The 16,959-nt window shown below is 40.5% G+C and overlaps 1 protein-coding gene across 3 annotated transcripts in view; it reads left to right on the top strand.

Moving 5' to 3' along the window:
• The window catches only part of efl1 (elongation factor like GTPase 1), a 450,668-nt gene that overhangs the window by 119,582 nt on the left and 314,127 nt on the right, over positions 1 to 16,959 (top strand). For all 3 annotated transcript variants that reach the window (XM_072468746.1, XM_072468749.1, XM_072468748.1), the window contains exons 10-11: positions 458 to 594; positions 8,735 to 8,857. In XM_072468746.1, coding sequence (XP_072324847.1) covers positions 458 to 594; positions 8,735 to 8,857 — 260 coding nt within the window. The remainder of the gene's footprint in view (positions 1 to 457; positions 595 to 8,734; positions 8,858 to 16,959) is intronic.

Consider the following 16,959-nt stretch of genomic DNA (forward strand, 5'->3'; position numbering starts at 1 on the left):
AATCTTTGAGTGTGGAGTCAAATCTGGTGTTTTTTTTTGTTTGGCAATGACACTGCAGTGCTGGCTTATGTGATCATTAAATGAATATATTCCAGACTGTACTTAGGAGGAATTATATTTCATAGCCTTTTCCTACAGCTTGACATTTGCGAAGGGCAGCATTCGAATCTAAACTTACCTGAAGTTATTTAATTCTCCAGTGACCATGGCAGTGCACTGTACTCATTTGCGTACTGATATGGCACTACTGGATGCCCAAACTAGCAAAATCGTGACTTCACCGAGCTAAATATGAAATGTAAACAGAATCTTTTTTTGTAAGTGCACACTGCCCTCTGAACAGGCTCGCATGCCTCAAGATGAGAATTTTTATGAGCCTCCCTTTGACCTATGTTCTTTTAAGGAACGCTGTCTTGTTTATGCGTGAGAAATAGTAATCTTTTGTCTTGGTTTCCAGGGACAAAGAGAAGATTGATAAGATAGTAAATTCATTGGGTCTAACCATTCTACCTCGTGATTCACGGCACATGGATCCTAAAGTACACCTTAATGCCATTTGTACTCAATGGCTTCCCATCTCCCATGCTGTGTTGTGTATCCTTTAATTATGTGATTTAATTTTTTTGGATTTTATTAATTAACTAATTCCTGATTGACCAAATTATTAGTGATTGTGATTATAACGACTGGTGAATTCATGGTAAGTTAATCAAAGTGTGACCTTTCCATGAACTACAAACTGTTAAGCGTCAGTTTTAAAAGTAGGGAAAGGAGAGTGTGGAGTAGATCAAAAATAATCTGTAAATGTGTAGAATGTGGGCCATGCTCAATTCTAATCTTTCTGATGATTATTTAAACCTGCACTTTAGCGCCATGGCCATTCGATTCCACCACCAGCCAATAACTGAGCTTTGCTCATGAAGGCTCAAGAAGACTCGCAGCTGCGATATGTGGCTATGCTCCTCAACTAAGCCTTGCTCTGGTGCCAAATACCAGCAACAATTTTTACATTTTGTTAGTAAAACAAAGATAGTAAGTATGTTTAATCATATCACTATCTTTGACATGGAAAAAATACTTGTGTTACAGGGGAGCAATGGAAGTTTTATAATACTGGAAAGGGGCCTCAGAAGTAAAAAGGATGCGAACCCTTGGTATAGTCCATTGAAACTCCATTGAATTCATGCCTCTGATTTGTTGCTTTGAGCTATTGAGTTCAGACTTCTAAGATACATTTATAGAATGAAATTATAAGAAGCCTTGCAGTAAGTTGTCTGATTCCTTGACCACCTCTTGGATACGGTTTGGTAAAAGGCTGTGAAGAAGAAAATACATCACTTCCAAAACACACATAAAAGGTGAATGAACCTTGACATGTTAAAAATAGCTAATGTCTACTTGAACCTAGCCTCGTACATGTGTATTACGTTCATGCTTATATTTACAGAAAATGAATATTATAAGCGGCATCCATTCTGAAAGTAACCACCAGGAACATTCATAATCACAAGCTGTCTGGGGTCTGAAACTTGTAGAATATTGAGCTATCTAACATGTGTTATTGCTTTTGCTCTTCCACTTCACTGGCTTTGTTCCAGCTGTAGAGGATCCTTACGGTTTCTACTTCCATTACTTCACTGTGCCAAAGAAATTGGGAGAACTCCCATCATATTTCATAGATCAGAAATAAAATCAACCTCAAGGCAACTAAAACTGAGGTTGATTATCCTTCCTCATATCATTCGTGTGCTGTGGTCTGGCAGTTGACTCAAAGTCCTTTGGGTTTCAGGATGCAAATGATCAAACAATGGCCTTCAGATGCCCCCAGGATGTTTCAAAAAGTGCCTTCCTTGGATAATATGGCTACAAAATGTCTGGGTTAACATATCTGGATTAATTGTTAGATTTGGTTTATGCCAACTCATACTTGCTTTGTAAAAAATGTGTTGCTGCCTTCTGGACATTTTGGATTCTGAGGTAACTTTGTATTACTTGTACCCTGGCACAATTGGTACTGCCAGGTAAGATAGGGAAATAGAATAGGTAGTAATACAGCATGATGTGTGATGGCCATTTTCAGCTTTGGAATGTGAGGGCAACCATCCGTCAGACTCGTGATGCAAAAACACCCTTGATATTCGATGATGTGATCATTTTAGCTGGGTATCAGTCTAGAAAGGTGAAATGGTTTATTGTATAACTTGATTGGTCAATAGCGCCTTATATGGTCTGGAATTTCTCTGTGATGGATTCAGACAAGGAAATTGTTAATCCTATCAATAGTTCTAGAACATGAGAAGGAATAGACCATAGAGCCTTGAATCTGCACCACTATTTAATATGATCATGGCTGATCATCAACCTTAACTCCATTTTCCTGACTGCTCTCCATATCCCTTGATTCCCTGAGTGACCAAAATTTTCAGCCTTGTATGTATATTTTATTTATAATATATATATAATATATTCAATGATGCAGCATCAGCAACTTTCTTGGGTAACGAATTGCAAAGATTCACAGTGGAGACATTTTTCTTATCACTGTCTGAAATGATCGACCCCTTATCCTAGAACTGTGCCCCTTGTTATAAATTTCCACAGCTAGGGGAAACAATCTCTTGTTGCAAACCCGATCAAAGCCCCTTCAGAATCTTGTATATTTCAATTAGACGGACTCTCATTCTTCTGAACTCCAGAGAAGATAGGTCTAATTTACTCAATCTCTCATTATGAAATAGCTTTTTATCCCAAGGATCGAGCAATTGAACCTTTAGTGCTTTTGCACTTTAAATGCAAGCATTTCCTTCCTTCAATATGGAGATCAAAACTACACCGAGTAATCCAATTGTATCACTAAATAGTTAAAGGGCTATTGGGATAGGGTGGGGAAGTGAGCTTGGATGGAATACTCTTTCAGAGGGTCGGTGCAGACCCGATAGGCCAAATGGTCTCCTTCTGCGCTGTAGGATTCTATGATTCTCTTGGTGAAACTTGGTAAAACTGGATCAACTGCTATTGAATTCTGGGTAATAGTGGGCAATGCTCCATTGCTCTTGCGCCGGTGGGAATGGATAGTGACTTTGACAGAAGGAGAATATTACATCACCCAGGTTTGACTCTTGGAGATTTCACTGTATTCTCTTTTTCAATTCTTAGTAACAAAGTGAGTAGCCTGACACTTGCCCACATATTTCATCTGCCAGCTTGTTGTCTGTCCATTCACTTAACCTGTCTATACTTCTTTCCAGCCTCTTTGTGTCCTTTTGCATCATCAGCAATCGTAGATGCATTTCTGTATCTTCATCGAAGTAATTAATATAGATTCTAAATTAGATTGTAATATAGATTATAAACAGCCGAGGCCCTCCCAGTACTCTATCATTCACAGACAATCCTATCAGTCACAGCCAGCCAACTTGAAAATGTGCTATTTATCCCTGCTGTCCACTTTCTGTCAATTAACCAATCCTCTATCCATGCTAATACATTATCTCCAACTCCATGAGTTGGTTTATACTTTATGGAATGTTTTTTGGAAATATAAGTATAGTACATATACTGATTCTCCATTTTCTACCCTATTACCTCTCAGTTATACTTGACAGTGATGAGACTGCATCTGGAGTACTGTATGCAGTACTGCTCTCCTTATTTAAGCAAAGACGTAAATGCATTGGAAGCAGTTCAGAGAAGGTTTACTCGATTAATACCTGGAATGGGTGGGTTGTCTTTTTGGAAAGGCTAGACAAGGCTAGGCTTGTATCCACTGGAGCTATCCACTGGACAGGAAGAGACTACAAATGGATATAGGTGAATGGGCAAAGATCTGGCAAATTGAGTATGTTGTGGGAAAATGTGAGGTAGTCCATTTTGGCAGGACGAGTAAAGAAAGCAATGTTATCGGAATGATGAGAGGTTGCAGAGCTCTGAGATATAGGGCGATCTAGTGCATGAATTGCGAAAGGTTAGTTTGCAAGTGCAGCAAATAATTAGCAAAGCTAATAGAATGTTACCGTTTATTGCAAGGGAAATTTAATACAAAAGTAGTGAGGTTATGCTTCAGTTATACATGGCAGTGATGAGACTACATCTGGAGTACTGTATGCAGCACTGGTCTCCTTATTTAAGCAAAGACGTAAATGCATTGGAAGCATTTCAGAGAAGATTTACTCGATTAATACCTGGAATGGGTGGGTTGTCTTATGAGAAACGGCTAGACAAGGCGAGGCTTATATCCACTGGAGCTTAGAAGAGTAAGAGATGATCTGATTGAAATATAAGATCCTGAGGAGTATTGACAGGATGTGAAAAGGATGTTTCCTCATGTGGAAGAATCTAGAACTAGGGTCACTACTTAAAGCTAAGGGATCACCCATTTAAGACAGATGAGGAAAACTCTTTTCTCTGAGGGTTGTAAGATTTTGGAATTATCTTCAGTGATTGGCAGAGTTTTAAAAATTCTTTAAGGTAGAAGTAGATAGATTCTTGATAACCAAGGGGATGAAGTCAGGGGTCGGCACGAATGTGAAGTTGAGGTTAAAATGAGGTCCGCCATCATATTGAATGATGTGGAGATGCTGGCGTTGGACTGGGGTGAGCACAGTAAGAAGTCTTACAACACCAGGTTAAAGCCCAACAGGTTTGTTTCGATGTCACTAGCTTTCGGAGCGCTGCTCATTCCTCAGGTGAATGAAGAGGTATGCTCCATAAACATATATATAGACAGATTCAAAGATGCCAGACAATGCTTGGAATGCGAGCATTAGCAGGTGATTAAATCTTTACAGATCCAGCATACCTCTTCATTCACCTGAGGAAGGAGCAGCGCTCCGAAAGCTAGTGACATCGAAACAAACCTGTTGGACTTTAACCTGGTGTTGTAAGACTTCTTACTATCATATTGAATGGCAGAGCAGGCACGAGGGGGGCCAAGTGGCCTACTCCTGCTCCTAATTTGTATGTTTGTATGATTGCGCGATTTTCATCACAATTCAGATACTGACGCTGTCCATGTCCAAATGTACCACGGCCTGGACAATATCCAGGATTGGGTTCACAAGTAAAATTTGTATACCACACAAATGGCAGACAATGACCATCTCCAACAAGAAAGAATCTACCTTTCGCCCCTTGACATTCAATGGCATACAATCACTGAATTCCCCACTATCAGCGTTGTATAGTTACTAATGACTAGAAACTGGACTAGCTACATAAATATTGTGGCAGCAAGAGCAGGTCAGAGGCTAGGAATCCTACGGTGAGCAACTTGCCCTCCTGACTCCTCACAGCCTGGCCACAATCCACAAGGCACATGTCAGGAGTGTAGTGGAATGTTCTCCACTTGCCTGGATGAGTGCAGCTCCAATAGTGTTCATAGATTAAACATAGAATTTACAGTGCAGAAGGAGGCCATTCAGCCCGTCGAGACTGCACCGGCTCTTGGAAAGAGCACCCTACCCAAGGTCAACACCTCCACCCGATCCCCATAACCCAATAACCCCACCCAACACTAAGGGCAATTTTGAACACTAAGGGCAATTTATCATGGCCAATCCACCTAGCCTGCACATCTTTGGACTGTGGGAGGAAACCGGAGCACCCGGAGGAAACCCACGCACACACGGGGAGGATGTGCAAACTCCGCACAGACAGCGACCCAACGGGAATCGAACCTGGAACCCTGGAGCTGTGAAGCAATTGTGCTATCCACAATGCTACCGTGCTGCCCTTCTTCAAGGAGCTTCAAGAGGCTTTACTCCATTCAGGACAAAACAGCCCACTTGATTGACACCCCACCCACAAACATTCACTCCCTCCACTGATGCATATGGCAGCAGTGTGTACCATCTACAAGATGCACTGCAGGAATTCACCAACCCTCCTGAAATAGCACCTTTGAAATCGACGATCACTGCCATATCGAAGGGCAAGTAAGCAGACACATGCAAACACCATCACCTGGTTGCCCTCCAAGCTATTCAACATCCTGACGTGGAAATATATCGACCGTTTCTTCACTGTCACTTGGTCAAAATCCTGGAACTTTTCCCTCACACCACTGTGATGTACCTACACCACATGGACTTACTGGGGTTCAAGAAGGCAGCTCACCACCACCTTCTCAAGGGTAAATAGGGATGGACAACAAATGCTGGCCTGGCCAGTGATATCCATAGAAATAATTTACCTTATTGAAAGAGGAAATGCAGTGGATGATGTGTGTACAGATTTTCAAAGGGCGCTGGATAAAAGGCTTGTTGATCAAATTAGTCATAGAATCCCTACAGTGCAGGAGGCCATTCGGCCCATCGAGTCTACACAAACCATCCGAAGGAGCACCCTACCCAGGCCCACTCTCCTGTAAACCCGTAACCCCACCTAAGCTTTGAGCACTAGGGGACAACTTTACCATGGCCAATCCACCTAACCTGCACATCTTTGGACTGGGAGGAAACCGGAGCACCCAAAGGAAACCCACGCAGACACGAAGAGAAAGTGCAAACTCCACAAAGACCTGAGGCCAGAATTGAACCCAGGTCCCTGGTGCTGTGAGGCAGCAGTGCTAACCACTGTGCAAGCATTCCGCCCCATGATATTAAAGGGAATGTTCCACCACGCATATGAAGCTCCTTGAAGAAGCCAACATAGGAACAAATTGATATTTTAGGACATGGATGAAAGGTCGAGTTGTGCCCCCAGGAGCCTGTGTTCAGACCATTGTTGCTCATGAGGTATGTAAATGATTTGCGCTAAAATTCTGAATTGCGATCCCATATGAAAATTGCAGATGAGACAAAAGTGTGGAGCTGCAACTAACTGTGATGAGTGACCTCAGGAGGGCATTGTGCATCTCAATGAAGTTACCATATTGAGAATATTGATGTCAGGTTAATTTAAATAAGGAGCAATATGAAATGGTAAAACTTTGAAAGCAGTAGAGGGATAAAGAGACTTTGTTATTCATTTACAATTTAAAATGGGTCTTGTTGATAAAGCTGGGGATAAAAAAATTGATCTTCGGTTTTAGAAGCATACAAAAATAAAGAGGTAGTGTTAAACCTTGTACAATTTGTTTATTTGGCAACAGTTAGCCTATAGCCAGTCCTTACAAGATAATGGCAAGGAAGAGTGCAGAGGAGATTCACTAAGGGAGATTCAAACCTGATACCAGGGTTAAGGGCTTTTAGTTCCAAGGACCGGCTGGTAGGACTCTTTTCATTGAAGTAGTGCTAAATCGGTATCATGGAATTCCTCAAAGCTATGAAAGATTTCAATAAAATAAATCTAGAATAAACATTTTCCATTGACCGGTGATTCTGTAACTGATGGTTATAATAGCCAGAGGAATGAAAGTTGAGGCGGTTGGTTGGGAGAATTATCATAGGGCATTTAATATTCTAACAACACAATGAGAACAGTGGCGGAAGCAGAATCCATAACTGCTTTTAAAAGGCGGAAGCAATAAATTGGATTATTTTGAGTCTGAGTGCTGAGCTAGGCACGGCATCATTGAAAACATGATATTGCCTCCGAGTTTCCGGATTTTGTTACATCATAGCTCCGAGTGCCCAACCTGATTCAAAACAATCAGGTTGAAGGATGGGAGAAGCACATGGAAAAAAGTAATTTGGTATCATATAGGGTCTGTTAAAATAGGAATGTGCAAAGACTGCAATCAGATACCTCATTGTACTGTGTGAACATGAGAAAACTCTGGACAGTTAGAACCATAGAATCCCTATAGTGTGGGAGGAGGCCATTTGACCCATCAAGCACTGACCCTCTGAAAGAGCACCCTGCCGAGGCCCACTCCCCTGCTCTGTCCCCATAACCCCACCTAACCTGTACATCCCTGCTTATTAAGGGGCAATTTTATCATGGCCAATCCACCTAACCTACACATTTTTGGACTGTGGGAGGAAACCAGATGAAACCCACGCAGACCCAAGGAGAACGTGCAAACCCCACACAGACAGTCACCCACGGCCGGTATTGAACTTGGGTCTCCGGTGTTGAGACAGCAGTGCTCACCACCATGCCACCAAGTTGTCACACCTTTCCAGCAGAATGGGAGTTGTTCACAAGTTGCATCTTTCACATTGTATAAGTCAAATGCTTGAGCATTATCCGATTAAACTGCCAGTTAGGCTGTCAAAAGACAAGAAAAGAGTAAAATGAATGGTATGATGTGACGCTAAGCTATAGAGACTACCATAAATAAATGGGCACATTGAATTTTGTGAGAGTAGTTTTACTGTATAATTTATGCTTTGAAATGTGGGCTAAAACAAGCAACTTAAAAAATACAAAAAGCATTATTTTACTTCAAGATCTACAAGATTTTGTTCCAACAACATGAAGTATGCCTCCCCTCTGATACAGGGAAATGTGCGTGGGCAAGAAACAGCAGGAGACAGTGATGACTTAATTTAAAGGATCCATTAAACCACAGGAAGTTTTGTATTTATGCTAATAAAGTGTTTTATAATAGTTACATAAACAAATGTGTAGGTAACCATCGCAGACAATTTTCATCTTTGTACATAACCCCAGATACTGAATTGCTTGTAACAAATGAAGTGCCATTGAAAATAAAGTGGAACTGTATGATGATCATCTGTCCTGCCAACCTAAATCAGTTGCTCTGGATTATGATCGAATGTAAAATGATGGGGAACCATCCAAATGAATCCATTTGTACACCTTAGAATTCCTTGACAGACCACAACAGCAATGATATGTAACAAGCTGCCCAGCCCTTTGGATATTGCTGCGGAGCGAGTTGAAAGGCTCATGTGTGTTCGAAGCAGAAGATTTGATTCACTACCTGCCCAAACCCAAGCCCTCAAACAAGGTAAATGGTTCTGTGTATTTTGAGAATTTAAGTAAAAGTTTGTGAAGGAACAACTGCTCTGTTTACATGGTTTTCTCTCTATTTTTGTACACTTGTTTGGTCAGGTTCATGTTTTAAATTAATTTACATAAAGTGCAAATGTTTCTCCTGCTGGTGATACACTTCCCTGGCAAAGTGTTGGCGCTGTTGTGAGATGTATTTCAGTTTGTCTAGGATATATTATCACAGTTGGTGTTCCAATGTTCAACATGATCCAAAACCATACTGCTTCTGTGCAGGAACTTACAAGAATGCATGAAAGAGGTTTGTGGCCTGTTTAATTTGACTGATATTATGTTGATTTAGCTACCAGAGGATTGTCTCTCAACCTGAGAGTCAGAAAGAACATAAGAATATAAGAAATAGGAGCCAGTTCCACCATTCAACAAGTTCATAGTTGATCTTCTGCCTTAGTTATACCTTATCACACTATCCCATGTCCCTTGATACCCTTAGCATCTAAGAATCTTTCATTCTCTAACTTGAACTTACTTAATGATAGAGCACCCAAAACGCTGGTGGAGAAATCCATAGGTTTGCAAGCCTTTGAAGAAATTTCTCCTCACTCAGTCCTAAATGGCCAACCTCTTAATCTGAAATTGCAACCTCTCATTCTCGACTTTCCAGCAGGGGAAATCATCCTCTCAGCACCTGCCCTGACAAACGTCTTGAGACTTTTATATGTTTCAGTGAGATCACTTCTCAGTCTTCTGAACTATCAGAAATATAGGATTTGTTTCCTCAGTATCTCCCCGTAGGGCAGTTACATCATCCTGGATTCCCTCTAAGGCCAGTATACAGTTTCTTAGGTAAAGGAACCAGAACCATGTATACTACTCCAGTCGACTTGTGTGAGTGAGTAATCTGCATGATCATGTTGCTGATTTTAATGGATTTTGGGATATTATATGGCATCACCTGTTGAAATTTAGGTTTGATTTCTTTGAAATCCATTTGGTTCAGAATCATCTAAAACAGGCTTGTCCAATCTTTTCGGGCGAGGGGCCATATTTTCTCACTTGGACAGAAAAGCATTTAAGGAAAGATGAGGTTTGGCACAACATTAAACAAAAATTTCAATAAAATGTTGAGGAATGAAGAAAAGAAACTACTTGTTGAGCAAAAAAGCAATGCCAGAGCAATAAATTGACAATTTTATAAAGGAGCAATTAATAAAGATGATATTTAGCGTGTGAGAGAGTCAGATTATGTTTCCGGCTCACTCCCAGTCTCCGGTTTCTCACCCATTCATCTTCACCTCCATCCACTGTGAGTGGGTGTGAATGCGTTGATGTGTGAGGGTGAACCTTGAGACTGGGAGTGAGCCAGATGCATACATTCTATTTCTCTCTCTATCTCTCACACACGTATACTCTGACTCTTCCTCTCATACAGTCTCTCTCAATCTCATGCGCAATCTAGCAGACACACACTTTTTCTCCCTCATACACACACATGCACAAACACCAGTTCTGTCTTACACACTCATTCCGTCTCTCTCACGCAATCTCACTCTGTCTCTCACGCACACATCCCCCACCAGCAACCACTCTCTCGCCAGTCACTCTTCCCCCTGCTCGGCTGTCACTCTCTCTCCCTGCCCTGCCCCGGCTTAGGGGCCACTTTTTATCTTTGCTGATTCCTGCAAACATCCTGGTCTCTCCAGCAGACTCTCTACTGCTGTGGCACTGGTGTCCGGTCTCAGGCTGAAGTAGTCTACTCCAGTCAGAAACTGTTTCTGTCCCTCATTTGCTGCTGATAGACAATGAGCCTATCAACAGTAAACACTGGAGGGAAACGGCCTGTGATTGAATGAGTAGCACCTCACAGAATCTTTGACTTCGCTTACCAGCATTTTGACCACCAGGTCCATGGGCTGAATAGATAGGCGTCGCGGGCCGATAGTGCCAACGGACCACGTGTTGGACATACTTGATCTAAAAAAATATTCTGTTACACTAGTATCTGTGTGACGTTACTCATGGTGTGTCAGAGGATTTAATGTTCCTGGATACAATAGTCGTCACGCCACACTGGCTGCAGCATCATTGGGACATGTTTACATTGGGAATTTCCATTATGACTGAATATGTAGGCATTTTAAATGTTGATTAGAGTGTTACCACAGGAAGTGAAGTTTATGGACAGGAAATGTGCATGTGCACAATATTTTAATGTGCTTTGACAATTAAAGGAGCAGGAAAATCTGGAGAAGTACTTTCAGAACATAATTGTTGAACAGGAGCTGGAGTTTTAGACTTGCTTGAACATGGCTCCAATGGCATCTAAGTGGTGTCATGAGAATGTCACTTTAAGAAATGGTTAGCTGCTCATGTTACTGCAGTGATGTCAGAGTGTGGGTGGAGCTGAGCTCTGGTTCTACTTTTTAGTTTCACTGAGAAAAGCTTGGGTGTCTTATTGGTTTCGTTTTGCAGTGTGTTGCAGCTGAAGTCAGCCAAAGCAGCTGTACTGTTGATCTCTCTGGCATGAAGGACTATCTCTTGATCATTTGGTGAATTCAGAAATGTAAATGTTTTCAGTATTGAATGTAAACCCTGATGTGCTTCTGTTTAAAGGTTGTTAAGTCTTTTGGATGTTAAAAGGACAGCTTAAAGGATTACTTAGTGTTGTATTCTTTGGGGGTTATCTTTGAATTAATGGCTGCTAAGATATTCACTGTTTGGTTTAAAAAGGTTAACTTGAGTTCATAGAATAAACACTGTTTTGTTTTATAAAATACTTTTCCATTTCTGCTGTACCACACCTCTAGAGTGGGCCGTGTGCTCCCCATACCACAATCTATTCAAAGTTGTGGGTCAGGTGAACTCCATGATACACTTTGGGGTTCTCTAAACCCTGGCCCATAACAGTGGAATAAATTACTATTGGGCAAATTTTAAAGAAAAGACAAGACATTTATGTAGCAACCTTCATGACCATAGGACGTCCAAAAACGTTTTACAGTCAATGCAATATTTTAGAAGTATAGTTACCGTTTAATGTAGAAAACATAGCAGCCAATTTGTGCACAGTATGCACCCTCAAACAGCAGTGTGACAATGACTAGCTAAACTGTATTTGGGCTGTGTGTTCTTTTTGCGTGCCAGTTGAGGGATAAATATTGGCCAGGCCACGGGATAACTCCCGTGTTCATTGAAATAGTGCCATGGGAGTTTTTATTATCCGAGAGGGCAGACAGGGGCTTCAGTTTAACACTTCATCCAAAAGTTGGCACTTGCAATAGTGCAACACTCCCTTGTTACTGTTAATGGGATTGTACCTTCAAAACCTGGCTTTAATGATTCTAGAGTAGCAACTCCTGTACAAATTATATCTGTGAGCTGCGTATATGCCACATCATAGCAACTGCCATTGGATGTTGAGGTTTGAAGAATATTGTGGTCCCAATGAAGGAATTGCCGTATGTTCAGCAATTATTATACACTCACATAGCAAAGATTTTGATACATGTGAACAAGGAAGGTTTGACTAGTAACATTTATATTTTAAAGTAATATGATGCACTTCTTACATTGGCATGTAGTTCTACAACAATTGCATGCCAGAAAGTACTGGTTTTGTGGTTTATAACAAACTGCATTCATCTGACAACAGAAAAAGAAAATTATAGGAAAACAGTTTGGAATTTCAGTGGCTGCATTTCAGAAATTTCAAGAACTTGCATGCCAAAACTTAAGCAAACCTACATGTGTTGAGAGTTTTATTCAGGCTCTATCTTACTCAGTAATGTTGATATATTGAGTTTTTAACTTTGCAGCAATAAATTATTCATGCCAATGCAGCAGCAAAATAATTTTCTCAGATTAAGTCAATTTTTGAGTGTAAGGTGCAAAAAACTGAATCTTAGGAATTTACTTGTGTGAAGGATAAACACTGACATGGACAAGTTGCGCTGAATGTCCTGTTTCCGTGTTTAACCTCTAAGTGCAGTGATGGACGCGAGACCTTTCCTGGATTAGTTAGTTAGATAGTAGGGATATAAATGGCTATGCATGAAATCAATGATGCCTATGTCTTAAAAAAGCAAGGAATATGGTAATGGGTGGCACGGTAACACAGCGGCAGGGTCCTGGGTTTGATTCCTGCTTGGTCACTGTATGGAGTCTGCACGTTCTCCTCGTGTCTGCATGGGTTTCCTCCGGGTGCTCTGGTTTCTTCCCACAAGTCCCGAAAGACGTGCTTGTTAGGTGAATTGACGTCCTGAATTCTCCCACTGTGTACCTGAACAGGCGCCAGAGTGTGGCGACTAGGGGATTTTCACACTAACTTCATTGCAGTGTTAATGTAAACCTACTTGTGACAATAATAAAGATTAAATTAATGGCTGTCTCCATTGTTCCTGATGGTTACTGAAACAGGTAGAAAAACATGAGGCTTAATTTTGCAGTAATAAACTGCTGGTTGACATGATGACTAACCATTGCAGTGACTCCTTTGGATACCTAATACTGTATGTAGTGAAGGGTAAGATGAGCTTCCCTACATCTGGTAGTTCAGCACAGATGGTTGTTGTCCCTGAGCATCTTGCATCGTGAACCACAACTAACTCAGCTTAAGCATTGCAGTTCCATGAAGTCTAAATAATTTCTGTTCATGCACAGCTGTCCCCTGGAGTGGTCTGTTCAGGCAGCGGGAAGTCTTATGTCAAGCTTGTATTCTCAGTCCGCCATCTGCTGAGATGGCTAGTATACCATGAAATAGCTGCTAAGATCCATTGCTTATTCTTTGGAGGCCCAAATAATCCACCTGTGACGTATTCTGCTGACATTTCAAAGCTAGTAGTCATTCAGTTGTATGAATTAGTGCTGCATGCAAGCACATAACTTTGTTTATCTGCTGAAATCTGCAACTTTTTTAATGGAAGTTATCAGTAAGACCCTAATAAGCAAGTACTCTAATCTTGTGAATGACAGGTACATTAGTTATAGTGGGTGGAAAGATTTTGACATCAGTAATGTTAGAAATGGCCACTACTTTTGTCACTTTGTACCCCTTTTAATACACTTCTCTATTGCGGCTACATATAATTTTCCAGAGAAATGTTATTTTAAAAATGAACCTAGAGTGTGATGAAGCATTTTGTGTGCATGCTGATCAGTTTCGTTGGCCACAAACAGGCTTAAAAGAATTGTATCTATGAAGTCACTTTAACATAAAGAAAAAGCTGAAATGAAAATATGCAGTTGAATGGATTACTTCCACAGACAAGTAATTGAAATACGTGCCTATAATTTCAGTAGAGTCTTGAGTAATGAAGTTCCCTAATTTTAAATTTGTTGTGGTGCAGAAATTGTATCACAATCTGACAAGAGTAAATTGATGAAAATATGAATAAATGTTTGATAAAATAAGCTCTTTGTTTTGCTAAGCAATCTATCAGTGAGAGCTGGTGCAAATTCTGGGATGTAATAAAATGTGGAATATTATTCTGTTCAAAAGTCAACATTCCCATCTTGTGACACAAAATTGTTAATTGGACTGCGAGGGATAAAAATTCTTCTGTTTTTTTCATTCCTCCCAAGTAACGGCTTAGTTTCCATTAGCTATTTATGTTACTGTTGGAACAAATATTAGTTGTCTGGTTGACCTTTGATCATGGTACTGAAAGAAAGGAAGATTTGCACTTTGTGTCACGCCTTATCACGTCTCTGGGAAAGGTCACAAGATACTTCACAGAAAATAGCTTTGAAGTGCAGTCGCTTTTGATAAGCAGGCAAAGACCAGTAGCAACTCTCCCTGCAACTTCCCCAGAAACAGCAATTTTCACTGATTTCATGGAGTCATGAACGTTGACCAGGATGCCTGAGAATTTCTGCTCTCCTTCAAACATGGCATCTTTACCATTTACCTGAAGAGTAGACTTTAGAAATTGTGTGTGTTTCTTTTTATGATTTAAAGTCCACTGTAGAATTTGGGAATAGAGTTTAATTAAACATACACAATAGTTATGTGCAATTCCTCAAAAATCCTTTCAGCATTCACCTTGCTGATGCATCACTTCGCGATTTTCTTCAATCTTCCAACTTCATTAATTTGAAGATAAATAAGCTCAGAATTTTAGTTGCATGTCTTGTTTGAGTATTCAATGTATATTTATCTGAATAGCGCGTATCAAGGTTTTTTTTAAAAAACACAAAGGAACATTACATGACGGTGGTGATGTATTTAAAACACTACTCTTATGGCCACATTATTTTCGTCAGACATTCAGTCTGTACTTCTTAATCAAGATCAGAACAATGGCTACTTTGACCTCCCAGCATGGATCCTTCTCCTGTGATCGCAGGGGCATGCTTTTATGACTATGTGTTCTCAATACAGAACAAAATAATGCAAATTATGTCTCTCTCTCATGTTTGCCCATTAAATAAAATGGATGGAAAATCGTACTGAGGCACTCACCTGAACTCCTGATCTGTGCATCCATGATGGTCAGCTATGGCTCAGTGGTAGCACTCTTGTCTCTGAGTCCGTAAATGAGTTCATCCCATTCCAGAATTCTGAGTATATTCTCTAGGCTGTCACTTAAGTGCAACTGTAAGGAAGTTCTCTGCTGTTGGAGGTTCCGTCTTTCAGATGAGATGTTAAATGGAGATTCTGTCTGGACCTTCAGGTAGCTTGTTTAAGATGCCACAATGCTATTCGAAGCAAGGTAATTTTCCCTGGTGTCTTGACCATTTTCTCAACCATCTTCACTAAAATAGATTATCTGGCCATGATCAAATTGCTATTTGTAAGACTTTGTTGTGCAAGGTAGTTGGCACATTTCCTACGTTACAAATGTGAATATACCTCAAAACTGCATAATTGGCTATAAAACATGTTAGACATCCTGGGGTTGTAAAAGATGCCACATAAATGCAAATTATTTTTATATTATGCTGTTTGCTGGAAGAATGTACTCTCCTGATTTACCCCACGCTCTTTGACGCAGACATAAGGGATTATATTCCAGTGGGGGAAACTTGTCGACTGGAAGGTCAGGATGAGGTTTTGTCTAGTAGTGTGCACAATTTTGCATCCATTTTAAATTAGTTTCCTGAGAATCCTGTAGAGAATGCTCACAGATTTGTAATGTCTGCATCCAGGAGGTGAGGCTTCCTACCAGTAGCACCAAGGTGATATGTTCTTTCCAATCTCCAGCTTGTCAGTTAATGCTGCCTCCAGTTTATACATGCAAAATTCAGTCATCATTGTTTGATGGAGCAAATACTACTGAACACAAACAAGCTAATTTTCCCAATGGTACCGTTCATTGCACAATGGGCTGTTCTGATAGTCTCATTACAATTACAAATAAAGCATTCCATATTTGTAAAAGCAATCAAACAAATCCTACACTAATTTATGTAATTCATTGGCTGTGAAGTGCATTTGGATGTCCCCAGGTCATGCCTTATAAATACAAATTTCTCGCGCTCATTCTCAAGCTGTATTAGCTTAGAAATTCGTATTAATGCATCATTTAAAAGGTTAATGTAACTTGGTTAAACGTTCCCATCATTTTTAAGCATGTAGGATTCCAGGAATGGTGATGTATTATTTGCTGCTTCCCACTTGCAGTGGACCATCTAGTGGAATGGGAGGGTCAATCGGTGATGTTGGCACTTGCCAGGAACCTATTTAATCCCCTGCAGCATTGCAACAGAACTGCGAAATTGACAGTTTTCCTGTACAGTGTAGCTTCAAGGCACTGGAAAGGTAGAATTGCGGAGGAGACAACACTTCTTGAGGCAGTGATGGGGAGGTGGGCCAATCCTCTGACCTCCAGCAAACCGCTGGTGCTACCAGTGTGGGAGATAGTAACACGAAGAGCAAACATTTTCCAAAGTGACAGAACCGCAAAGGATGTAAGGAAGATGATGTTGTACCTAAAGAAATATATAAAAATGAGGTGAAGGTATGAAGATTTTCTCATGTGAACATGTAAGAAAGGCTTTTTATCCTTTTGCGCTGAGATAGACTAGCTGACACACAAAGGTTAGTCAATGTTTTACTGGTATGAAAGAATGTATAGTATGTAGGGAATTAAAGCAGGATGT

Source organism: Scyliorhinus torazame, chromosome 12 (assembly GCF_047496885.1).
Source record: "Scyliorhinus torazame isolate Kashiwa2021f chromosome 12, sScyTor2.1, whole genome shotgun sequence".
Classification (NCBI taxonomy): domain Eukaryota; kingdom Metazoa; phylum Chordata; class Chondrichthyes; order Carcharhiniformes; family Scyliorhinidae; genus Scyliorhinus; species Scyliorhinus torazame.